At 41.9% G+C, this 25206-nt stretch overlaps 4 protein-coding genes and 2 non-coding genes across 7 annotated transcripts in view; 4 read left to right on the top strand and 2 right to left on the bottom strand.

Annotated features, from left to right (window-relative positions):
* Nucleotides 1–1622: 1622 nt before the first annotated feature.
* Nucleotides 1623–4230, bottom strand: sdhaf1 (succinate dehydrogenase complex assembly factor 1). The gene is made up of 2 exons (XM_056377409.1): nucleotides 4027–4230; nucleotides 1623–3558 (listed from the first exon to the last, which is right to left on the bottom strand). Exon 2 carries the CDS (start codon nucleotides 3130–3132, stop codon nucleotides 2884–2886), a length of 249 nt encoding a protein of 82 aa, XP_056233384.1. The 5' UTR covers nucleotides 3133–3558; nucleotides 4027–4230; the 3' UTR covers nucleotides 1623–2883.
* Nucleotides 4231–4927: 697 nt separating this feature from the next.
* Nucleotides 4928–8211, top strand: nudt18 (nudix (nucleoside diphosphate linked moiety X)-type motif 18). Its single transcript, XM_056375337.1, has 7 exons — nucleotides 4928–5061; nucleotides 5840–6012; nucleotides 6272–6382; nucleotides 6467–6569; nucleotides 6700–6823; nucleotides 6899–7023; nucleotides 7609–8211. Exons 2-7 carry the CDS (start codon nucleotides 5842–5844, stop codon nucleotides 7989–7991), a joined length of 1017 nt encoding a protein of 338 aa, XP_056231312.1. The 5' UTR covers nucleotides 4928–5061; nucleotides 5840–5841; the 3' UTR covers nucleotides 7992–8211.
* Nucleotides 8212–8315: 104 nt separating this feature from the next.
* LOC130168966 (protein FAM240B) lies at nucleotides 8316–17384 on the bottom strand. Its single transcript, XM_056375339.1, has 3 exons — nucleotides 16598–17384; nucleotides 15129–15250; nucleotides 8316–8482 (listed from the first exon to the last, which is right to left on the bottom strand). Exons 2-3 carry the CDS (start codon nucleotides 15248–15250, stop codon nucleotides 8377–8379), a joined length of 228 nt encoding a protein of 75 aa, XP_056231314.1. The 5' UTR covers nucleotides 16598–17384; the 3' UTR covers nucleotides 8316–8376.
* Nucleotides 11794–11875, top strand: trnas-gcu (transfer RNA serine (anticodon GCU)). The gene has a single exon. It is a non-coding gene; the product is annotated as a tRNA-Ser (tRNA).
* On the top strand, nucleotides 12479–12560 carry trnas-gcu (transfer RNA serine (anticodon GCU)). The gene has a single exon. It is a non-coding gene; the product is annotated as a tRNA-Ser (tRNA).
* A 3689-nt stretch (nucleotides 17385–21073) lies between the features above and the next one.
* lrrc2 (leucine rich repeat containing 2) overlaps nucleotides 21074–25206 on the top strand; it is a 7585-nt gene continuing 3452 nt past the window's right edge. The window contains exons 1-5 of one of the 2 annotated variants that reach the window (XM_056375903.1): nucleotides 21074–21191; nucleotides 23088–23232; nucleotides 24741–24856; nucleotides 24949–25043; nucleotides 25120–25206. The exon at nucleotides 25120–25206 is cut by the window's right edge and continues 70 nt beyond it. In XM_056375903.1, coding sequence (XP_056231878.1) covers nucleotides 21122–21191; nucleotides 23088–23232; nucleotides 24741–24856; nucleotides 24949–25043; nucleotides 25120–25206 — 513 coding nt within the window. In that variant the 5' untranslated portion in view covers nucleotides 21074–21121. The remainder of the gene's footprint in view (nucleotides 21192–23087; nucleotides 23233–24740; nucleotides 24857–24948; nucleotides 25044–25119) is intronic. The other variant, XM_056375904.1, reaches the window with a different exon arrangement.

Below are 25206 nucleotides of genomic sequence, written 5' to 3'. Positions count from 1 at the left end.
AGTGCTAACCTTAGCTAAGTAACAATAGCAAAACTTGAAAATTGCTTCTTTAACTAAAGTATTAAAGGAATATACAGTAAAATACAAAAGAGTATGTGTATTAAAATACAGAATAAGAAGTTTCAACTATATGGTCTTCACACATGCACTGCAACTCTGCAGTCGGGATGATGTCCTGAGGACACTGTCTGGGGTTCATATGAGAAAAAGGTTATATAGATATAAACTCTAATTACACTGTTGAGGTTTCAGAGATAATTCAGAATAATGGCGCCGTCTCCAGAGCTTTGACTTGAGCAGCAAAAACCAGAACTCTCTTCTCCACCTCGGCGTTGATCTGGGCCTGTGTCGCTCGCGGGTTCTGACTGATGAACGCTGAGATGCTGAGGATACACTCTCTCTGAGGAAACACACACACAAAACCAGAATGAGTCGAGCAAAAGCCATTAAAGTTTTTATTTTACAGTGACGCTCATCAGCTGTTTTTCTGAGAAAACACAGCACCTTGTAAGCATCCACTTTGTCCTGGCCGGTGAACCGGTTCAGCAGCTCTCTGCCGACCCCAAAGCCCGTTATCGCCGCCAAAATCCTGCGGTCGCCCTCGGTCTCTGAGGACAGCCACTGCAGCAGCGCCATCTGCACGAAGGACAAAGACGTTTTTAAGAGGATCGTTACGGTGGTTTTACCTGTTTTATCTCTTTCTATCTCTTTCTTCGAGACATTGAGAGTTGTAGGACTTCAAGTAGCTATAATTGTCCGATTTTTTTTTGATTGATCGATCGATCGATCATTCTTTTGTCTATAAAATGTAAGAAAATAAACATCTGCTCTAATTCCCTCAAGACAGATCTGATGTGTCTTGTTTTGTCTGATCATATATGACATTTCAGCAGCTGTAGTCTAGAAAATATTTGGTTTTTAAATTTAAAAAATGAGCAGAACGATTATTTGATTATTAGTGTAATTGCAGATCAATTTTCTGACGATCGATTAATCGACTAATTGTTGCAGTTGTATGAGGTTTTGCAGATTAAACTTCACAGTAATATATAAAATAGTTAAAACATTTAAAAAGGCTGGTTACACATTAGTGCATTCGTATGTAATATAATATACACGTGTGCTTTTTCCTGTATAATGAGGACTTTTACTTTGATACTCGAAGTTCATTTTGTTGATATAATTTGTCCTAAATAAGCCGCTGGTCTAAAACTTGTATTAGTCAGTGTGATATTAATATTGCTCCTTTTCTTTAAGTAACACACCTGCGCTCTCAGATCAGTTCACTGTGTTTTATTTGATGTTCTTACCTGTTGAAGTAACTGAGCGTTCGTCATTTCTCCTCCCGACATGACCGAAAAACACGCGAATAAACGACGACGACACGAAACAACAAAGGTCACGACTAAAACTAAAGGTTATGACGTCACCTGGAGCCGCTAACTGCAGCTGAAGTTTCTATTTCCACAGAAATATACCGAAAATATAAAACTGTGACGATTCTGTCGACTGGAGGATGTAAGATGTCTCACTTCCTGTTTACATATTTCTTCTTCGCTGGTGTTTGCTGTGAGACTCGGATCTGCTGCCGCCCCCAGCGGTCAGCACTAAAACATCCTTTTTCCCTTCAATCTTTATTGATACAAACATTGCAAACATAGAGTCGATATAGTTGTGAATAGAGGCAGGAGTAAAAATTGCAAAAAATAAATAATACAAAAAATACATAAAAAGAAATAAAAAGAAAATAAGAGGAAATTTGACTATAAGAAAAAAACCATATCATACATTATCAAATTATTGTTAGATATATCATAATTACCGTTTTAGTAATTATAAGATCAAGAATCTTGATAAATATTTTGGATTCACCTAAAAATGCAGTAAAATTGGGGGTGAGTGACTTTTGTTATTCTGCATTTATGTATGTGGAATTTACCATAAAGGATCAAATAATTTACAATGGATTAAATGTCACATTGTTCAAAATATTGAATTATATTTCTATGTTCAATATAAATTTTTAGTTTACTTTTACAGAATAAATAGTTTGTCAATTGAACCCAAAAAGTTACTGAATGAATCAAAGATTCCAGTCCATTATCATAAAAGTGTATTTGATTTAAATATCTAAAAATTTGGGCAAGTACAGATTTGTTGGGTTTATATTGTTGTAAAATGTTGGTATGAACTTCTTTATTTTGACTGTTGATACAGAATCCTCTCTGTTGTCCTGAAAAGCTTCTCCTCTTTTCCAGAACATCCACAGTATGAAAGCTGCAACAAACTTCATCACAACTGTTTTCACTTTCCAAAATAACCTATTAATAATATTTACATGTTCTTTGTGGCTTTTATCAGCGACAGAGGAAGAATTCAGATTCTTACGAAGTAAAACTACTAATACCAGACTGCAGAAATACTCCACTACATCCTGTTACTTCTGTAGTACGTGCAAAAGCATCATATTAAATATTATTAATAGAAACTCTTTATGTGTTTTACATGCAAATATATTATATGCATTATAATAAAAAAGCAACTAAGCTGTCAAATATTTCCCTAAAATGAAGTGGAGCAGAACTCTGAAGTAAAATGAAAAGAAAATACAATAGTAAAGTACAAATACTTTAAATTATTACAACCTTTTACTTTATTAGTGATTTTTACCCCCCCCCCCCCACAAAAAAAAGCACAGCTTTCCATACTTCCAACACAATCATTTGATTTTTAATCACATTGCATGTTCTCTTCATACTGAGCTTTAGTTTCCCCACTGGACTTGAACACAACATCTCAGTATGACATTTTGGTAATAACCAAGTCTTTAGGAGGTATTTGTTGGTGTCCTTCGAAGACATGTGACGTGGTTCGGGTCAGAGGTCAGCTCTGGTCTTTGGGTTTGGAGAAGGAGCCCAGCTGTTTGGTGTTGACGTCCTTCAGCTGCTCCAGCTGCCGCTGTCCTCGCCGGAACAGATACTCGATGTGCATCACGTCCGTCTTCTTGATGCGAGCGTTCTCCCTGAACTCGTCTCGGATTCGGGGGATGAAGCCCGGTTTGTCCCGACCGGCCCGGAGGAAGTGCCGGTACAGAGCCAGGACCTGCTTCTGCAGCTTACTGTGACGAGACATCGGACGAACTCGAACTCACGACACTAAAGTTTCTCCTTTAGGAACAGAGAGGAGTCAGAAACCAGCTGAGCAGGAGGCTAGAAAAACATGTTGACACCAGAGCTGGAAAATCTTCAGATGCAGTTCCTCTGATCAACACTAGTTTCAGTCTTATGATTTCAGACACATCCTGAATGCATCATGAGTGTAAATCTGGAGCTACAGTTGAACACAGTGGACCCTGAACACACCACAACGCTCAGCTTTGTTTTTCTTCCTGTTGATTTTTCAGGATCTGATCCTACAAACAGCCTTGTTGCCCCGAGCAGGGTGGGGTGGGGTGGGGTGGATGCAGGGAGCAGGAGGAGCTCTGATTGGCTGAGAAGTGGTGTGAGGTTTTCAGGTGATGATGATGCAGAGCAGACTGATGGAGGGTCTGATGTTTGACTGCAGGAGAACAACAAACACACAGTTTAATAATTTGACCTCAGCAGCAATAAAAACCTGAATGAACAGTGCTTCACAAATATTGATTGATTGATTGATTGATTGATACATCGGCAATACAATCACACACACACTCTCCTCGCACAAGTGCATGTGTTTTAGCAGGAGTACATAGATCCTGCAAACACACATGTACTTGTACAAAGAGAGTACAGGTTCATGTATTTATCTATCCGGATAGATATTGTGGTAGTTGTAGTTCTAGCAGCAGCAGCAGTAGAACTACAGTTAGCCTGTTAGCTCGTGTATTAACGCAGGAAACGTAAAGTAGAAGATAAAGCTGCAATAAAACGGTTTGTTTTTTAGAGTCTCAGCAAGCAGCTAATGTTTCAATGAACTGATGAAAACAGAAAGACAAAATGTTAACTGACATAAACCAGGACACAGAACTAAACCAGGTTAACTTACCTGTTACTGACTGGTGACGGATTTAAACCGCCGCCGTCGGTCAAACCGTTGGTGCTGGTGAAACGTCAGATCGTTAATCGATCATAAAAGTCATCTATAACATAAACTGACTTTAAGTAGCTGTGTTAGCTGCTGTAAACTGCCTCTGTGTGACCTTACTACACGTTACAACACCACTGTGAAGCTAAAAGACTACAAAACACGTGACTTCCGGCAAGTGATTTCACAATAAAAACAAAAAGTACAAAGTTCACCCTTTTTCCGGCACCGTGTTCCACTTCTTAATTAAAAGTCCTTACTCAAAATCAAAAGTAAAGTACACAAGTATTATCAGCTTCATTTAGTTATATTATTGACATTAAATAAGAAAATAATTTAAATAACATAAATTATTATTTTATAATAATACTGTTCTACATTCATAGAACAGATTTATTAACATTATCAAAGATATTTGAATAAAATTTTTTATTAAGACTATAAAATATGCCACCCAACAGCATGTACTATTAGAGATGGAAAAACACTAATTGATCAATTGAAAAAATTCAAAATTTTTAAAATTTTAATAACTGATCAGTCAAATTAAGAAAAATCTTCTCAAAAGTGAGAATTCGCTGCTATACCTCATCTTCTTAAATTACAATAAACATAATAATTTGAGGTTGAGGTTTGACTATTGGTCAGATAGAACAAGTAATGTGAAGGTGTCCTTAATTGAGAAATAATCAGCAGATCAATCGATAATGAAAATAATAATTAGATTAATAGATCAGTTTTAGTGGAATAGAAGTATAAAACAGTACAAAATTAAAATACTCATGTAAAGTACAAGTAGTTACATTTTTCACAACCGCCAGCACCTAATAGTTATATATGGTCAATAACTTTTATTTTGAAAACCGCGAACCGGAAGCGTACGCGCTTTTCCTGTTTCGGTTCAGGGTATCAAATGTCAACACAGAGGAGCAGCAGTCAGCTGATGAGTGAAAACATACCGCTGCTGTTCGCCACAGGAAGCTTCTTTTTATTTACGTGAGTTTTTCTCTGTTTGATTAAAAACCGTTTCCAGTGGCGCGTTTGATAAAAGTGGGAAAAACGGATTTCTCGGTTTTCTGCTAACGTTAGCTGCCGTCAGAGCCCTCTGACGTCACTGATTCACTCCAGCTCACGAACCATGAACCTCAGCTCTGACTCCAGGATCTGAAACAACACGGTTAATAAAGGATTTTATTTGTTTTCTTACATTGAGTTTTCTGTGTTTATTACATAGAAATAACAACAGACATCGCAGGTAATCTGGTTAGAACCGTAGAAGACTGTATGAATTATACACCCAGTGAGCACTTTATTAGGAACACCTCACTAACCCTGGGTAGGTGTTAACATTACCCTTTAAGTTTGAGTCTTCTTCGTAAATAACCTTAAAATGTTCACTTAAGTATTTAAGGTTTTCTCCTTATCTTAGTCTTATACTATATTATAAATTATTATAATATATATTTAATATTATACATTATTAATTTGTTGTTATTATAGCTTTAGATCTATTTTATTGTCTCATTCTCAGTTTTCTTACCTGTTTTGTCCTTTTCTTTTTATCTTATCAGTCATCAACACCGTTAAGTAACTCTCAGCTGAGTAATGAAACCTCAGGTGTCAGACTTAAGTAGAAAACCCTCAGGTGAACAGGTGTTCCTAATAAAGTGCTCAGTGAGTGTATAACACAAACTGCTTTGACTCAAGCTGATTTCAGTGTGTGTGTGTGTGTGTGTGTGTGTGTGTGTGTGTGTGTGTGTGTGTGTGTGTGAAGACATGGAGGTGACGGAGGAGGAGCGGCGGCAGGTGGAGGAGCAGGTGGAGAGGCTGCTGAGCGGCCAGGGGTCAGAGGTCACCGGCTGTGACGTGGGTCTGGAGCAGAGCAAACCGGCGACTCTGAGGAAGAACGTCACCTACATCGTCTGCGCCGTCATCTTCAACGAGCAGGTGACTCTTCCTCCTCCTCCTCTTCCTCCTCCTCCTCTTCCTCAGCACAGAACTGTGGAGGTGGAGGTTTGTTTTTATACAGTCCAGTGACACAGGTGGGACATGTTTGGTTTGCAGGGTGTTAACTGGGTGACTTTACATTTAATGTGTGTGTGTTTGATGTGTGTGTGTTTGATGTGTGTGTGTTTGATGTGTGTGTTTGATGTGTGTGTTTGATGTGTGTGTGTTTGATGTGTGTGTTTGATGTGTGCTCTTGCAGGAGGAGGTGCTGATGGTGCAGGAGGCGAAGCAGGACTGTTATAAACAGTGGTACCTTCCTGCAGGGAGGGTGGAGGTGGGGGAGAGTCTGGAGGAGGCGCTGAGGAGGGAGGTGAGACACAACACACTCACACACACACACACACACACACACACCTGTCCAGGTCACCTGACTTGAAGCTCTGTCTGTCTGCAGGTGAAGGAGGAGGCGGGGTTTGACTGTGAGCCAATCACGTTGCTGCTGATCCAGGAGCAGGGACCGCAGTGGATCCGCTTCATCTTCCTGGCAAAGGTCACAGGTCAGAGGTCACTCACCCCCCCCAAACCTTTTAACCTTCACCTGAACAGGACGAGACGTTTAAAGTTGTGATGACGTTTTCACTTTTTTACTTTTGTGTGTGTGTGTGTGTGTGTGTGTGTGAGAGACAGGTGGGAGTATAAAGACTGTGGCAGCAGCAGATCAGGAGTCTCTTCAGGCCTCCTGGTGGGACAGACACTCCGTCCTCCCCCTGAGAGGACGAGACATCCTCCGTCTCATCGACTGTGGACTCAGGTACGACGGCAGGTCCCAGGTCCAGCTCTGTCCTGGTTTACCTGATTCTGACCCTGGCTGCTGTGCTGCTTTCAGGTACCGTCAGGATCCCTGGCATCCCGTCACGTTACCTGTGGACCTGAGCTGCCGCCACGTGGTGCAGACACTCGTCCTGGTCTTCACCAACGCTGAGGACCAGATCTGGATCCTGCTCATCAAAGGTAACGAAGCTGTTCTGACTCTTCATGGTTCACAGCGTCGGGGGAGGGACGAGCCAAGAGCCGGAGACAGAGACAGGGAGTCTGCGTACCATGAAGGCTCGTCCTATCTGCAGCGACGCGGGTTCGAGTCCAACCTGTGGCCCTTTGCTCTACATCATCCTCTCTCTCTCTCTCTCTCTCTCTCTCTCTCTCTCTCTCTCTCTCTGTACTCTCAGTCATGTACAGTCGGTGTGTTACCTGCAGTAGACTCTGTTAGGACAGGTAGCAGGAGCACAGGTACACTATCAGAGTGAAGTGTTGCTGTGGGCGGGGCCACGAGCCACGTGTTTTAGACACTTTAAAAAACACTCACCTAAACAATCCAACATCTGTTTAAAACAATATTTTCATCTTTATCTTCCCGTGAGAACGGCTCTTTCCTCTGGCACTACATCTTTCAACCGCTGAACTGCCGTGTTCCTACGCGCACCTGTATTAGCACTGTATTGCGCCGCAGCCGCAGGTCAGCTGAGTGAATCAGAGAGCGGCGTAATACGATGCGTAATGTATTGTGATGTCCCCCCCCCCCCCCCCCCTCTCCTGCAGCACCGACCCCCCACCTCCCCACAGCAGCGGCGGTGAAGACCCACGCAGTGACCTGGGCGGCCAACATGGTGGTGCAGGAGGCCATGCCGTCGGCGTACTACGACCACGATGTCAACACGCTGGGCGTCTTCAGCCTGCAGCACAACGGCCGGCAGCACGGGAAGACGGACGGCGTGTGCTTCAACACGCTGGTGGCGCTGCTGCCCGACCGCGTCACGCGCAACGAGGACGGAGAGAAGGTGGAGTGGACGAAGACCGGAAGACCTCCACCTGTGGAAAACCCTCGATACGTCTGGTTGGAGATCCAGAAACGAACTCTGAGAGAGAAACTGCTGGAAAAGACCAAAAACACCTCGATCCTACCTCTTCACAGCCTCTACTGAGACTCTTATTGTGAAAAGAACGCACCGTTGAGTTTTATTTTGAAAGAAAAAGAATGTCTAATTATGCTTGTCTTAAGTAAAGTCGTAATATTTAAAGAAAAAGTCATAACAGTATAAGAAAAAAGTTGTGACATTACGAGAAAATGTGCAGAGCAATAAACACTAATGTATGTTTGATTTTATAAGAAATGTCAAAATAAGAAAAACATTGAATTCATGACGTCAGAATTTCTCTCCCTGTTGTTGTCGTCATAGTGACGTTACTAAGTTTATCACCTGAGACCAAGTTTCACGCCTCACCTCAGAAATCTACAGAACCACATCTCAAACAAAAAGTCACTTTATTCTCTTCAAACAGGAGGAAGACTCTTCGTCCCTGTTCACCTCATGTCTGCTCAGCTGTCTTCTTCACCTTCCTGATGTAGTTGTCGTTGAGGCTCTTCAGGTGTTTGGTTCGGTTCTCCAGTCGGACCAGCCACTCCCCCCTCAGCCTGAAAACACAGGAAGGTTTTTGTTTTGAGTTTATGTCCAACGGTTTCAGGTCACACACACATATATATATATACATATATATATATATAATATATATATATATGTATTTGCATCACATTGAGAGAAAAAAGTCATATAATGAGAAAAAAGTTGTAATATTATGAGAATTAGGAAATTTCAAGAGATAAAAAAAATTTTTAGGAATATTGCAAGCAACCAATAAAACAGGTGAAAGGACACTGGGGTCAAAGGTCAGTGGCAGCCTGAGCTGCTTCTGGCAGCTGCTGTTTGTCTAACAATAGAATAGACTCAGTTTCCCGACGATGACGACGACGATGACGATGATGACGATGATGATGATGATGAGCCGGAAGATGAAGTATCTCCTTATTTGAAACCTCTGCTAAAGTGGAACTTCACAGGATGATATTTCCCTCCAAAACAACAGGAACCTAAAATTACGACTTTATTCTCATAATTTCAGACTTTTTCCTCAACGAGGCCGTAACAGTGGAAAACACGTCGTAGGCCGTACACTGCTGCACTGTGGAGGCTAAACGTGTTGAACTGAAAGATATGATCATGATAAAAGGGACACTACAACTTTCCTCGTCACACCTGTCTCACCTGTCACACCTGTCACACCTGTCTCACCTTCCCCATCATACCTGTCACACCTGTCACACCTGTCAGTTTCCTTTCAGTTGAAGATGTTACTGTCTGATCTCTGCTTCAGATCCTCTTTGTGTTGCTGTGGAGCCGTCTGTCTGTTCTGATCCACAGTGTCTGTAGTGATGTAATATGATGTAATATGATGTAATATGATGTAATATGATGCTGGCTGACCTGGAGTCAGCAGCAGATCTGGCATCTTGGTGACAGCTGAAGTGTTATCATCAGCATTTCCTCCACTCCTTCTCCTTCAGTCAAACACACACAACCTCCCTGAGAGAGAGAGAGTGTGTGTTTGTGTGTGTGTGTGTGTGTGTGTGTGTGTAACCTAACCCTCACTGTCAGCTGTCCTCACTGTCTCTTCGCCACCTTCCTGTCGAGTTTTCTGGATTATTCCATTTGTTCTTTCAGCTGCTGATAATCCTCCTGACCTCAGACAGACAGACAGACAGACAGGCAGACAGGCAGACAGGCACATAGGTAGACAGGCACACAGGTAGACAGGCAGACAGACAGACAGACGGACAGACAGGCAGATAGGCAGACAGGTAGACAGGTGGACAGGCAGACAGGTAGACAGACAGACAGGTGTGCACACCAATAAAGACTCAACTACACGTCTAATTGTTATGATGCTGTTCTGGTGTCAGGTCCAGGTTAATGATCCAGTGTATAAACAATCAGAGTCTCTGTGAGCAGGTGAGCTGCATCACCTGATGACCCCGCCCTATAAGAAAACTGTCTCACGTCCCACGATGAACAGTTGGAGGAACGATCATTTTCCTCATGATCGATTAATTCCAAATCAAATAACTTTCCTCAAAGGCTAATAAAAATAAAATGGAAATGTAGAGAAAATAATAAATAAAACGTCAGAAGAGATAATTAAACTTTGCATCATAAAAATGTAAAATAATCAAATGTAATGTGGTTTAATTTCAGTTTTCTTTGACACGTCTACTGAAGAGGTCATGAAGTGAATATCTAAATAAGAATATCTTCTAATTTCAGCCTGTCTGTATTTTGTGTCTGCGTGTCAGCCGCCTCCATCAGTCATCACTCTGTGATTATCACCTCCGCTCTCTGCAGCACGTCGTTCCAGCCTCTGGCCCGCTCACACATAACGGACACAATTAGCGAGAGCTAGAGCTGGGGTTAGAGGCGACGGGGAGGGGGTGGGTAGTTGTGGTGTTGGGGGGTACGGGGTAATAGATAGCCAAGGGATTAGGCGATACATGGTATTGATAGGTGGGGGATTAGGGGTACAGGGTAATGGATAGCAGGGGGATTAGGTGTGATGGGCTGCAGAGGTGGTGTGAGGTTAAAGCAGCATGCTGAGGTTAGCAGGGATAAGGCTAATAGCTGCAGACTGATGTTAGCAGGGATAAGGCTAATAGCTGCAGACTGAGGTAAGCAGGGATAAGGCTAATAGCTGCAGACTGAGGTTAGCAGGGATAAGGCTAATAGCTGCAGACTGATGTTAGCAGGGATAAGGCTAATAGCTGCAGACTGAGGTAAGCAGGGATAAGGCTAATAGCTGCAGACTGAGGTTAGCAGGGATAAGGCTAATAGCTGCAGACTGAGGTTAGCAGGGATAAGGCTAATAGCTGGAGACTGAGGTTAGCAGGGATATGGCTAATAGCTGAAGACTGAGGTTAGCAGGGATAAGGCTAATAGCTGCAGACTGAGGTTAGCAGGGATAAGGCTAATAGCTGGAGACTGAGGTTAGCAGGGATATGGCTAATAGCTGAAGACTGAGGTTAGCAGGGATAAGGCTAATAGCTGCAGACTGAGGTTAGCAGGATTTCTATTATAATATATGACAGAGCTGATCACATCACAGTACTGCAGCAGGTTCCAGACTGAACCACAACACACAGTTTGGAATCATAATAAGAAATATTGTGTCATAAACAAGTTTAATTGAAAATTATAGACTATAATTTATCCTGTAAACCAGTTACTTTCAAAAATCAGAGACGACATTGAGGGAAAATCTGTATTTTGCAATTGCAAAACTGAGTATATTGGTCATTTATTTTACAAATGTCTTTCTACTAAATTGTTTTGGTTGAATATAGAAAATTTCTTTAAGCCGGTGACTGATTCATTTAGAAAAACAGAGACTTTGCTTTATTTATAAGAAAAATATTGATTGTAAAAAACAAAAAACTGAATCTTTTTATTTTGTACAGAAAATATTACATCCACCAACGTAAATGGGCTAAGAAGAAACCACAAATAATAATTGGACACTTTATTAATTAAAGAACAATAAAGCCATAAAACAATAGAAACTAAATCAGCTATTTTGGTAAAATATCTTTGTTTTGCTTCATGGGTTTCTGTGTTTATAGTTTGGTTTTGTCCATTTGAAATACTTATTTTTGTTTCATTATCCTTCTGTATATGTTGCATTTATTTCCTTTTATTGTATTTTTTTATTTGTATGTATTGTTCATATTTTACTATGTATTTTATTTCAGAAATGAATGATTGTTTAGCAGCAGTGTTGGTGACTAGAAGATTAGGTTTTATGTTGCTTTCGTATAAACCAGGTCTAGGCTAAGACCTGAACACATGGGCGCTGGGTTTACTACCCAGAATACCTTTTTCATTTGCAACTTGTTCACAAGAGGACGAGGTGGCCGAGTGGTTAAGGCGATGGACTGCTAATCCATTGTGCTCTGCACGCGTGGGTTCGAATCCCATCCTCGTCGGGACAAAGTTTACTTTAGTCTTCCATGACAACAAGATCAGTTTCTATCCCTAATGCTCTTTCCTCATTGATACTGTCACATGAACTTGGAGAAAAGCTGGGAAAACCAATGACATGCAGTAGTTCACAGGGGAATTAGCTCAAATGGTAGAGCGCTCGCTTAGCATGTGAGAGGTAGTGGGATCAATGCCCACATTCTCCAGTACACCGGTATTCTTGAAGACGAGGCTTCAGGCAGTGAGTCTTTATGCAGCAGCCTGATGGACAAAATCAGTGAGAGTTTTAACTCAGGTGAGACAATGAAATACACAACTAGTCTGACATCAAGCTAAAACAGAAGGAGGAGGCAGGAGCAGTGAACAACTACAACAACACATTTAAAGCACGGCTGCAGCAAAAAGGTCCGCCGCCACTTGTGGAAAAGAAAACACTCGCATAAATGGAAAGATTCTTCCAAAATTTCCATTTCGTTTCATTCACTTTCCCAGGTGTACGGGCCAAATGTAGCTCCTGTATGTTCCTGCACCTACGAGAAAAACCTCCTGAGACGCTCGTGGGTTTGATACCCAGAGCTGCTTCTTCCGTTACACTGCCCCAACAGGACGACGAGGTGGCCGAGTGGTTAAGGCGATGGACTGCTAATCCATTGTGCTCTGCACGCGTGGGTTCGAATCCCATCCTCGTCGGGGTAGAATTTTCTTTAGTCTGCCATGTTTCCATGCCAACAAGTTAACTGGCTCCATTATAACAACTCTCTGTAAGACTCTGGAAGCAGGTCACAGAGGATTTACCTGAAATGAGTGGGAGGTAGTGGGATGGACATAATAAGTGAGTGTTTTAACTCAGGACATTGGGTCAAATACTGTGAGGTCCCATGGGACAACATGTCAATGAGGAACAGAGAAACTGATAAAGAGAGTTGCTTTAATATAGCTGTTGTCAACATGGAAAAATGGCAGACTAAAGCAACCGCCATTCCATTGAGGACAGGATTTGAACCAACACATGCAGAGCACAATGGATTCGTTTCGAGTCACCTTCACTTGATTCTAATGGGTTTTTACTTTGGGTTAATCCCCTCATGTATAATATGATCATTTTACCCTGAACTGACAGAACAAGCTCAAATTCTGCCTTAAAAACTCAAAAGATTCATTGTTAGTTGTATAGTATAATTACGTTTTCACATGTACACATTCAAAACTGGAAAGCACTCCCCTGAAACATCTTTTCTTTTCTATTGATGGTCATTCATTTTTGTCAGTGGCTGAGCGAGGTGAGTTCAGGTTACAGTGAGGCGGATGGTTCCACTCATTAGTGATCATCATTACTGAGACCTTTAACAACCAGACTGTCGGAGAGGGTCGAGAGTGAGTGTTTGTCCTGGTATGTCCTCCAGCTCGCTGAGAGACGAGGCTGTTTGTAATGAGAGGATCTGTTTATAGATGTTTCTATTTGCCAGACAGTGACATGTCTACCACAAATGAAACCACATTCATTTTCAGTTTGGTCACAGACGACACATTCAAAGACCTCGATAGATCTGTGTCTTCAGGAAAAGAGATACTTTGGCCAGGATTGGCGGTCTCCTTCTGGATCAGGGCCCTGGTAAGTGAGCTTGAAGGTGACCGCCTGCAAGCTCACCTTCGCTTTTATCCGAAAACATTGGAAGGCAAAAGTGTCCATAGCTAATCCGAACTGGAAAACTGAAGAGGTGGATGAAAAGTCAACCGTCATAGAGAAACATTAGATGTGGTAATATATATATATATATATATATATATATATATATATAATATATATATAATGGAGCATATTTTTAAATTGTTGGACACACCATCCTGAATTTCAGATGCTGTTCAACCAATTGACAAGCAACTTTGATGGAGTATACTGTCACTACCCACAGGGCCCAGTCTGGCTCAGCCCAAACACATGGGGTCACTGGTGCTGAGTATGGGGAGGTCATGAAAGGAGACTTCTGCTTGGCCTTAAAAAGGTTCTGCAAGACAACTGAGGAAGGGACTGCAGGGTCTTTCCGAGGCTTGACTAATGCTGCAGGGCTACCAGACCTACGGACTTGTTTGTTTCGTTGGGAACGTTGAACCGGAGGGAACTTTTACTGTAATGGAACACAACGTTATCTGACAAGAACAATCAAATACATGCAAACATGCATTCCTGTTAGATTACTGCACTGTGCCTCCCCTCCAACACAATCCCTTGCATTTTTGAACACAGCGTTGTCTTCGGTCGGAACGTCCACAGACTCATATCTTTGGTAGATTTTATTAGGCCGTCTTGGTTGACGTGGTTGTGGACTGGCAGGTGGGTGTGGTGGTATAACAGTGCTTAGTCTCCCCAGGAAAGTTTTTTCAAGGGTGGTTAAAATCACACTCCAGATCTAGGAGGAACAAATGGACCAGGATTCAGCAGGGATCATGGGAGTTTTCCTCACCAGTCGGAATGTGTTTCCTAGCCTTGGGTAAGACCTTTGGGGCGTATTGCTTGAACAGGAAGTGCAGGGAGACGTTCAGCCAGGTTGTGATTTGCTTCTGTTGGGATTTTTTTGACAGAATCTTTGGGGACATTAGAAGTGGAGGGTGTGCGAATTAACTCAAGAAGCTTCTTTGCAGATGATGTGGTTCTGTTTGCTTCATTAGACCATGACCTCCGGCACAGATTGGGGCAGTTTGCAGCCAAGAACGAAGCAGTTGGGTGGAAAGTCAGCACTTCCATGTGTGAGACCGTGGTACTCTGGTGGAACGCCATGAATTGTCAACTTGGGTTTGGCGGCGAGTTGCTGGTGCGGCATCTGAGGGCCTTATTCCTTACTGAGGGTAATAGGGGGCAGGCAGATCGACTGTGTTGTCTTAGTTTAAATGAATCTGAGCCTGAAAGGGAAGTTTGGATTTAAATGTCAATCAATGTTCAAATCGTCGGTGGAGTGATCTAAACGATGAGAATGAATCATGAACTGATCCTACCTGCAAGTTTTCCACCTTGAATGATACACATTTTGTTATTTGTTTCACACTAGTACTGGGCAGATTGATGCCCAAGGTATCTATATTACTGACACAGTGATTTGTTCTGAGAATCAAAACTAGTCTCCAAACCAAAAAATAGAATGGAAAAGGTTGTTTTCTTTTATTTTCTCCCATAAGTCAGAACAGGATGTGTAGACTAATAGTTAGAGGCGGATTTTCTGCTGTGTAACTTTGAGTGTTGCTGTGTGGTGTGTTGTTACTGACTTTTTGAGTGCACTCTTGTTCATCCTCTGCTCCTCGCTGTCAGCATTCTGACACTGAGTGTTAATCCTCTTCTCCCAGAACGTCTTAATGTGCAGTCTGTCATGGATCAGAGCCACATTCATCTGCAACAACACAATACACCCACAGTGACACTTCTACTGTTGAAAAGACTGATTCTACCACCACTGATACTTTAATTATAAGAGACTGTGCTCCCATAAAGAGAGACCCCACAGGTCGCCCTGTCAGACCGGCCCTGTCCCTTAGAAATTATGTTTATTTACAACAAAACTGAAACAACAAGCAAATATGTTTTGTCGGAAATGTAATCACTGGATTACTTTAAAATGCATCATCATTTTTGAATAAATGAAGCCTTACATCTATTAGCGGTAGTGGTTGGGATTGTGTCTATGGTTTATGCAAACAAAGCACTTTGGTTAATTTTACTGAAAGATGGTGGTTTTGGTTAAATGTAAATAAATGGGTTTATCTGAAGTCACAGTGAACTGCATTAAACCAGGATCTTTCCCCAGCTTTTACTGAGAGTTGTGAGATTCAGTTAATTTCCACCGACGGCTTTTCTATTATCATTATAAAAAAAACAACTTTTTTTCCTGTTACTGTCACGATAATGATCTGCACTTTACAAAACAGATTCACGCTATTTTACAGGTAGTTAACTGGTCACTAACGATGTTCACAGCAACGAATCAGGCGTGAAACATTATCAATCTACACTGAAACTACAAAGGCAGAGAGAATAATCACCCTTTCTATCATCTAAAAAAAAAATCAAGTATAGAAGACAAACAAGGCCTAAAAACTAAAACAAAAAATCAAGTTTATTTATTATTTACAGTCCCCAGCCTAAAGGAATCAGGCCTTTCTGTGTTTGTCTTTGTTTTCTATCTGTCCCAGTCCGATTATATTATATATATTGAAGTCAATATAATACAGTGTGTGATTTAAAGGTAGTTTAACCATGAAATCACATAATATTCTATCGGGTCAGAAAATGAGAGCTAAGCTGGTGAGATCTAGATTTAGCTGCAGCTCTCTCATGGCTAGTTTTCAGCCGAGACGTCCCTCTGACTTTATCTGTAAATAGAGAGCGCAGTGACGAGTCCTGCAGTGCAGCACGGATACACAGAGAAAGTTCAGACACTGCCTTTTTGTTTCCGTAGTAACGACAAATTTAAAAAGCAGTTTTTACAGAAAGTCCACATTAATATGGAGCTATGTTTTTATATAGAAAACAGACGTCATAAGGTCAGATACAGGTTATAACTCAGATTTTAGCCAATACATAGTTACCGAGACGTATAAATGAACATTTATCCAAAGTGTTTCATGTAGTGAATTTTAAGATCAACTGCACTGAAAATAACTCCACACAGCTGCAGAAAATAAATGACATTAAACAATGAAATGTAGTTGAATTATTTTAGATAAAGTAGAAAACAAACCTTGATTCAGACCTTCAGCTGAACGTCCGTCAGCCTCAGTGGATGAACCTATGACTCTCTCTCTCTCTCTCTCTCTCTCTCTCTGTCACTTCCCTCCCTCCTCTGCAGAAATGAATGTTTTACATGTGAACCCTGGTCAGTAAATCAGTCATTAAATCTGCCCCCCCCACCTCTGTCCTCCTGGGACACACAGTGGGTGAGAGACATGGATGGACAGAGAGAGAGGGAGAGAGATGGAGAGAGAATGAAATGAAAGACAGGGAGGATGGAGGGAGAGCTCGGAGGTGTGAATGAACTTATTTATAGATGCAGATTTTTATTGCCTGACTTGGTTCAAGTCTACACTCTGATTGGCCGGTGAAGCTCTGAAGTCGTTTTACTATTTTTAAGTTTCAGAAATGTTCTTTAAAGGGAGAGATTTCACACAGCTGAGGGTTTAGTGTTGCTCTGATCAACAGTTGGAAAGTGGTGAAAGCGTTCAGCAATCCTGTTTACAAGAAACGACCACGTCGTTTTACACCTCACTGTGCGTTTCCAGGTGTTTCCAGGTGTTTCCAGGTGTTTCCAGGTGCTTGGTGGGGTCATGTATGATCAAGTGTTTTCCAACATTAGATAATAATTTACATTTTATATTGGTAATGAAATTGGAAACGAGTTAACGTTAGTTACCTAAACTGATGAAGTTAGATACTAGCTAGCTAAAAAGTAACTTAAGACAAAGGTTAGAAACTAACTAACATTAGTGTTTATCTGTAGATACTTCACTTCATTCATCCACTGTGTCGGAAATCATATCACAACATTCTTCCAGGTAGGATTAAGGGAAATATAACAATTACAGATAGGAGGGATATATAAATGCTTTCAACCTCCTCCTGTGGTTTTTGCTTCTTTTACTTTTACTCCTTCGAACCTTCGAAGTACTAAAACCACAGTGAAGATAAACTCCATTAAAGTACAAATCTGCATTTAAAATGTTAATTAAATGAAAGTATGTAAGTATAGTCAGGAAAATGTACTTGAAGTGTGAAAAATAAAAGTGCTGAGTGCAGAGGATTGGCTCCTGTGTCGGTCTCAGTGCCTCAGTATTGTGCTTAAATAAAGTACTTGAGTAAATGTACTCAGTTACTTTGCATTACTGTTGAAAGTGAGAAGATGTGGGGATGTTGAGTTAGGAAGAAGTGATGTTAGCAGACGTCTGCTACATTAGCCGCTGCTAACATCACACGCCTCGGTCTGAGAAAGCTTGTTAAACTTTACAGAAACCACAGAGCGAGATTCACACTGACTGCAGAAGTCTCGTCGCCTCCGTCGACCTCTCAACACGTCTTCAACCAGCAACACACACACTTTTACATCACTGCTAAATCACTTCCACTCTGATTTCAAGTCCATTTAGTAGCTGTTCTGGAGCTTTCAACCATTTCAAAATCTCGACCTGCAGTTGATGAAAACGCAGATGTTGTTATTTATTTCTTTTTTCTCTGTGTTTTACTGATGTTGATGAAAGGTAACAAACAACATCAATGTTTCCGTGACGACTGAGCAAACTCCATTATGTCATGTGAATGAAAAAAGCTCAGGTCACAAGTGATGAGGTGTCAATCATCGACATACACACACACACACACACACACACACACACACACACACACACACACACACACACACAAACACACACACACACACACACACACGCACGCTGTCAGCGCTCTGTCTACTCCCTGACAGCTGTCACATCCTGTGTCTTTAAAGATAAATAACACACACACGTTTGTTCTTTGTGTGTGTGTGTGGTGTGTGTGTGTGTGTGTTGTGTGTGTGTGTGTTGGAACATTTACTCAATACTGTGCAGGAAAACTGACACAAGCAAATGATCTGTGTTGATAATGATGTCATGCACAGATCACAACTATATCAGTGTGTGTGTGTGCGTGTGTGTGTGTGTGTGTGTGTGTGTGGTGTGTGTGTGTGTGTGCTGTAGACATATCCTGTAGAAGGAATCCATGAAGGCATGCTGTGTGTGTAGAAACAGAAAGTGATCTGCTTTTACAAAGATGTCAGGACACATTTTATCGTGTGTGTGTGTGTGTGTGTGTGTGTGTGTGTGTGTGTGTGTGTGTGTGTGTGTTGCAGTCGGACAGTTGGGTGATAACATGTTTGACATTTCAACCCTCTCGGGGCGTGATGTGATGCTGTCCCAGGGTGTTAAACACACACACACACTGTACTAATATAAACAGTCTGTTATAATTCCAACATACCAGCGTCACATGGCAGCTGCTGCTGCTGCTGCTGCTGCTGCTGCTGCTGCTGCTGCTGCGAGACTCTGACACCTATCACACTGAACACACAGTCGGCTCAGACTCACGACCCTGACCTGCAGACGAGGGATGAAACATCTACTGAAATATGAAATATCTCGAAACAAAAACATCACGTGTTGTGTTGTTTGGTCACGATATGTCTCGCGTCAACAGTCATCCTTAACCACGTGGATCCTCATCTGTTACAGACTTTGTACAGCAGAGGGCGCAATCACCTTCATAATACACCACAGTCTCCTGGGTCCTGCACGCTTTAGTGACGGCAGCAGCTGGAGACGACGCCTCAATACAGAGATAGAAAATGTTCCACCTGCTCAGAAGTTACAGCCGAGGAAATCAAGCTAACAGGTATGATAGTGTATGATAGTGCTGACTGATAAATCTTATTTTCATCATCGTCGCAGTATGAACACGTGCAATAAACGCAAAAGACTGAGAGAAACGTGATGAATTAGAAAAAAATCACACTCTGACATCACTTCCTAACATCACACTCTGACATCACTTCCTAACATCACACTCTGACATCACTTCCTGACATCACACTCTGACATCACACTCTGACATCACTTCCTGACATCACACTCTGACATCACTTCCTGACATCACACTCTGACATCACACTCTGACATCACTTCCTGACATCACACTCTGACATCACACTCTGACATCACACTCTGACATCACTTCCTGACATCACTTCCTGACATCACAGTCTGACATCACTTCCTGACATCACACTCTGACATCACTTCCTGACATCACACTGACATCACTTCCTGACATCACACTCTGACATCACTTCCTGACATCACACTCTGACATCACTTCCTGACATCACACTCTGACATCACTTCCTGACATCACACTCTGACATCACTTCCTGACATCACACTCTGATATCACTTCCTGACATCACACTCTGACATCAAACTCTGACATCACACTCTGGCATCACTTCCTGACATCACACTCTGACATCACACTCTGACATCACTTCCTGACATCACACTCTGACATCACTTCCTGACATCACACTCTGACATCACACTCTGACATCACTTCCTGACATCACACTCTGACATCACTTCCTGACATCACACTCTGACATCACACTCTGACATCACACTCTGACATCACTTCCTGACATCACACTCTGACATCACTTCCTGACATCACACTCTGACATCACACTCTGACATTACTTCCTGACATCACACTCTGACATCACTTCCTGACATCACAGTCTAACATCACTTCCTGACATCACAGTCTGACATCACAGTCTGACATCACTTCCTGACATCACACTCTGACATCACTTCCTGACATCACACTCTGACATCACACTCTGACATCACTTCCTGACATCACACTCTGACATCACACTCTGACATCACTTCCTGACATCACACTCTGACATCACTCCTGACAGATAAAAGAGAAAAGACATGGCTGAGGACCAACATTTAAAATACCACTGACACATTCATAGTGATGTTGGTTAATGTTCAGACCCCTGATATAAAAAAATTAAATCAAGTAGCAGATAATATTAAGTCTTATATGACAGTATCTTTATTATATTGATTTATTTCCAGCTCTGCTCTCAGTGTGAATCTGATTTTCTGTCGTTCTGCATCAACAGCAGGTTAAATCTACCATCAGTGTGTGTGTTTGTATTTAAAGACACAGGTTGTAAATGTTCTGCAGCAGCTGGATATTTATGGATCTACGCTGAAGGAAGAACAACAGAGAAGCTCACAGCTGTGAAACTAATATTTCACATGACGCTGGATGTTTTAAACAGAGGAGGTGACTCAGTTTGTCTGGACGGTCGGTTGTGGGGCTTTTTATAAACACAGGTGTGTGTCTTTCTAAACGACGTCCAATCAAATAATTATTAATTTGGTCTTGTTTTCACTTTGTCGCTATGGCGCTCTGAGGCCACCGTACGGCCGCAGACAGACGTTACTCCTTCTACATAAACAAGATCAGTATGTGAGTGGTCCACATAAATACTGTGTGTGGGCATCATGTGACACATCAGGGGTCACATCTCTGTTGGTAAAAATAGCATGCTGTGTCACACACACACACACACACACACACACACACACACACACACACACACACACACACACACACACACACACACACACACACACACACACAAACACATACACAGATCACAGCTATGTGTGTTTCAGTCTCAGTAAACAAGCTGGTGAAAGTGAGCAGACAGGACGACGTTAACAGAGACACAGGTAAGAAAACACATGGATCTTTGTTTCTGTCTGGACTCACTGCAGGTTCTAACAGGTTCTAACAGGTTCTAACAGGTTCTAACAGGTTCTAACAGGTTCAATACAGTACATTTACACAAGAACTTTTTAGTTACTTGTACTTTATTTTATTATTGATCTTTTTACTGCTCTTCATTTATCTGAGAGCTGATTAAGATTTGACATAAATTAAATTATATTTTATTGTGAAAGACTAAACCAGGTGTCCCAACCTTTTTGTCTTGTTCCACCAAAGAGACATTTCCTCTTTAACCTTCTCACCCGGTTTCATTATGTTGTTTCTTTTATCCATGATCCTTCCACAACCTTAACTATGTTGTTACTGCTGTAACCATGACAACGGAGGTCATCTAATCTTAAGGAAATACTTATTTTAAACCAAACCACGATCTTTTCCTGAACTTAACCAAGTAAATTTGAAAGTTCTTCATAGTCTGATATCCAAATGTAGAACCCTAACTAACGATGGGTTCTTTGAGGAACCAGTTTTCACACTGAGGAATCTCGGAGGAACATTTGAGATCTTGGAGGAACCTAGAGGTTCTTAGCTGCATGTTAATTACTATAACCATGACAACAAGGTCGACCAAGGTCTGGTACGCCGCTGTCATAGAGACACTCGTGTGGGTCGTATCAAAGTTTTGGACCTGTGTGGCGGTTCAGGATGTTCGTCCTCCAGCCTGTAACTGGTGATTCATGGGAAGTAGAGTTCCGCCTCGTTCATCTCATATTCAGCTCGTTAGCATTTCTACATGCTAACATTGAATATGTGGGTGTAACTTGCTGAGCCTCGAGCTGAGGCTGAAATTTAAAGACAATCCATCCAATAGTTGTTGATCTGTTTCATAGATCGACAGTGACTGGCACATCGTCACTAAATGAACAGAACTTTTCATTTTGCATTTGCATTTTTCAAAGTAAAAGCCCTGTTTTTTCTCTTGTTGACGGACAGCGGACTTTGCTGTGATGTTGGCAGACGCCTCAGAACGTGAGCGACATCAACAGCCTCATGTTTGTCATATTAATGTCCTGATGAATGATGAGTCTCACTGCTGCATGTAGGTCAGACAGCTCATTACACCAGAGAGGACCACGACCTCTGAACTACAGCTCTGTCTGTGCATGACTTCATCTGAACCTTCAAACATTCATTCACCTCCAAGAGCCTGAAAACCAATGTGACATTTTCATTTCGCCTCATAATCAAGTTCAACAGTAAATCCACTGGATTTAGATTAAGATTTAAAAATAGTTGGAACCATTTTCCAACTCTGTGAGATGTGGTTGAAAGTTACACAAAAAGTTAGTAAGTGGACCTTGAGTGAAGACTTCTTCTAACGTATAAAGCACACCAACGAGCATAGACACCACAGACTGTAAATAAAGATGGACGTCGCCTCTGTGACGTCACCTGCAAGTTTCTGAAACTCAAGGTGAGCTGCTCCACTGTCGCCATCTTGGCAGTGTCTGACTCCGCCCCCAAACTCCTAGCTAATCCAAAAATGGTCAAAGAGGCGGGGCCTGTGTGGGGAACTGCCGGTTTAATCACTGTGGCACAGATATGCCACCATTAGCATCGTTAGCACAGCTGGACGTGGTGTGTCTGAAGTGTCCGGGCTTCTTCCCTTCATCCTCCTCTGACAACCAGACATCATTTCATTCAAATGTTATTGAATGTCTGAACCATATTTCATGGTAATCCATCCAATCACTGTTGAGATATTTCAGCCGGGATGTAACTGGTGGACAAACCGACACTGCCAATCATAGAGCCATATCGCTAACATGGCTGGAAATGAACACTTGTCATCTTCTGGTAATTACACCTCCTCTTCCTCCTCTTCCTCTTGTCTCCAGCAGCAGAGATGGGTTTGGAGAGGAAGGTGGAGGTCCCAGTCTACGACCTGTCTCTGATGAGAGGGATCTGGGAGGTCCGAGTGAAGAAATACAGACACAAACAGAAGAAGGAGCAGGAGAGGGTGGAGAAGAGCGCCCTCGCCAGGTAAGACGTTATATGGAAACATTTATTTACCTTCAACCTGCCGCACGAATCAACAGCAGCTTCATGTGTTGAAGTGAAATATCACAACTCATAAGCTCAGGGATCATGAAGCCGCTCGCAGCTTAGCACAACGTTTTATTAAAGGTTAAAGGGCCATGTGATAAACTTCTTATTCATGAGTTGGCGAGAAGCACTTGAACGCACCGTTAGTTCTGATCTCTCTGAGGTTTGAATGTCTCATCTGGCAGGAAGCAGGTCCTGGCTGTTAGCTTAAAGGGCCATCATAGATCTTGTCCTCAGACAGAAGCTGAGACTAAATACTTCCTGGATTAAAAATGATACAACAGGATGGAGAGCGGCAATAAACCTCCACAAGCTCCGTCTGGATCCATTTTCCCAGAGAAATCTTGTCTGAACAAAACATAAATAATGATAGTTCTTACAAATTACCTTTTTTATTGTTGCATAAACATTATTTAGACTTTTTGGGCAAAAATGTATTTTTTAATGTAGAGAGAATGTTAAAGCTGCTATAATCAACACTTTTGAATTAGGGTGACCAGATGTCCCTGTTTTTGGTGGTCTGTCCCCGGCTGGAGCTGTCCCCACAAACAGAGGGTGCTAGCTGCTAGCTTTAGCAGCTTCTGAAGTGAAGCTTGTGAAAACCATCAAATAAGTTATCCAATCAGATTTTTCTTTTTTTTTGTTGTTGTCTCTAGGCAGAGAAAGGGTTAGCAGGCTCACTCATTGGTTAGGAGTTCATCGACAGGCATTAAATAACAAAACCAAACGTACCCAAAGCCAGAACTTGAAAAATAGTTTTATGTTGGAAGAAGAAATTTCTTCACACGACAATATTCACAACCTTTTATGAAAAATGCTTTTGATTCTTTTGATCTGTGGACTCTTACGAACCAAAGGGATAGAAATAACAAAGGAATAGACAGTTGGACTTCACGACTGCTTCAAAGGTAGGGAGTCATCATTATGTCATCAGTTTATTAGAGTAGGACAATTACCACGGTTAAAGTACAACTTTCTCTATTTGTCTTTTTCTTTCATGTTTTCTTATTTCAACATTTCAGTCCTGTTTGTTTTTGTTTTTGCGGTTAAAGGAAGATTTGTCGTCCTTGTGTTATAAATAAAGTTTAGCTTAGTGTCAGGTTATGTGTTTTTACACCTTGAGATGTTTCTGTTTAAACCTGCACACTAACTAACAAATACAGTACACACAGTCTTGTCTGAGCTCAAACTAGTTCAGTGTTTGAGATTCTTGAGCAGCGAACAAACTATTTAACGTGAGTCAGACACAGCTGACTGTTGTTAGTCAGAGCTGGTTTTAGTAGCATGAACACAGACTGTTATTTATATCCCTGCCTCATCGCTGTGCTGGGACAGTGACGGTCTGAGGCCTCATCAGAAACCGGATCTGAAATCAATACGACGCTGCAGATGATCCATTAACTGTGTGTGTGTGTGTGTGTGTGTGTGTGTGTGTGTGTGTGCAGGATCGACCAGGAGTGGCAGTATCGCATCTATTGTAAAACACTGAAGAGCAACGAGCGGAACCTGCTGCACCACTACCTGGAGAGGTCTACGCTGACTGATCTACAGGTGTATACAGGTAAATACACTCAGGTAAATACAGGTGTACACAGGTACACAGGTGTTGTTGTGTGTTTGTCCATGTTGTTGTTGTTGTTTTTTGTTTATCAGACTCAGACCAGCAGCAGGACCAGGAAGTCCAGCAGGATCAGAAAGATCCAGATCAGAACAAACTGACGTTCCAGCTGGAGGGAGACCGTTGGACGGTAAGCTAACAGCTTCAGGAGAGAGCGACACACTCACCTGTGAGACAACACGTGGTGATACCTGAGTATTTTCCAGGACTTCCCCAAGGAGCTGCAGTGGATGACCTACCTGAGGGAGTGGCACGTCACAGGGACTAAGATCCGCCGGCTGCCCGACTACCTG

Source organism: Seriola aureovittata, chromosome 5 (assembly GCF_021018895.1).
Source record: "Seriola aureovittata isolate HTS-2021-v1 ecotype China chromosome 5, ASM2101889v1, whole genome shotgun sequence".
Classification (NCBI taxonomy): Eukaryota; Metazoa; Chordata; class Actinopteri; order Carangiformes; family Carangidae; genus Seriola; species Seriola aureovittata.
The sequence above is the reverse complement of the archived record's forward strand: the minus strand, read 5'-3'. Positions and strand labels throughout refer to the sequence as shown.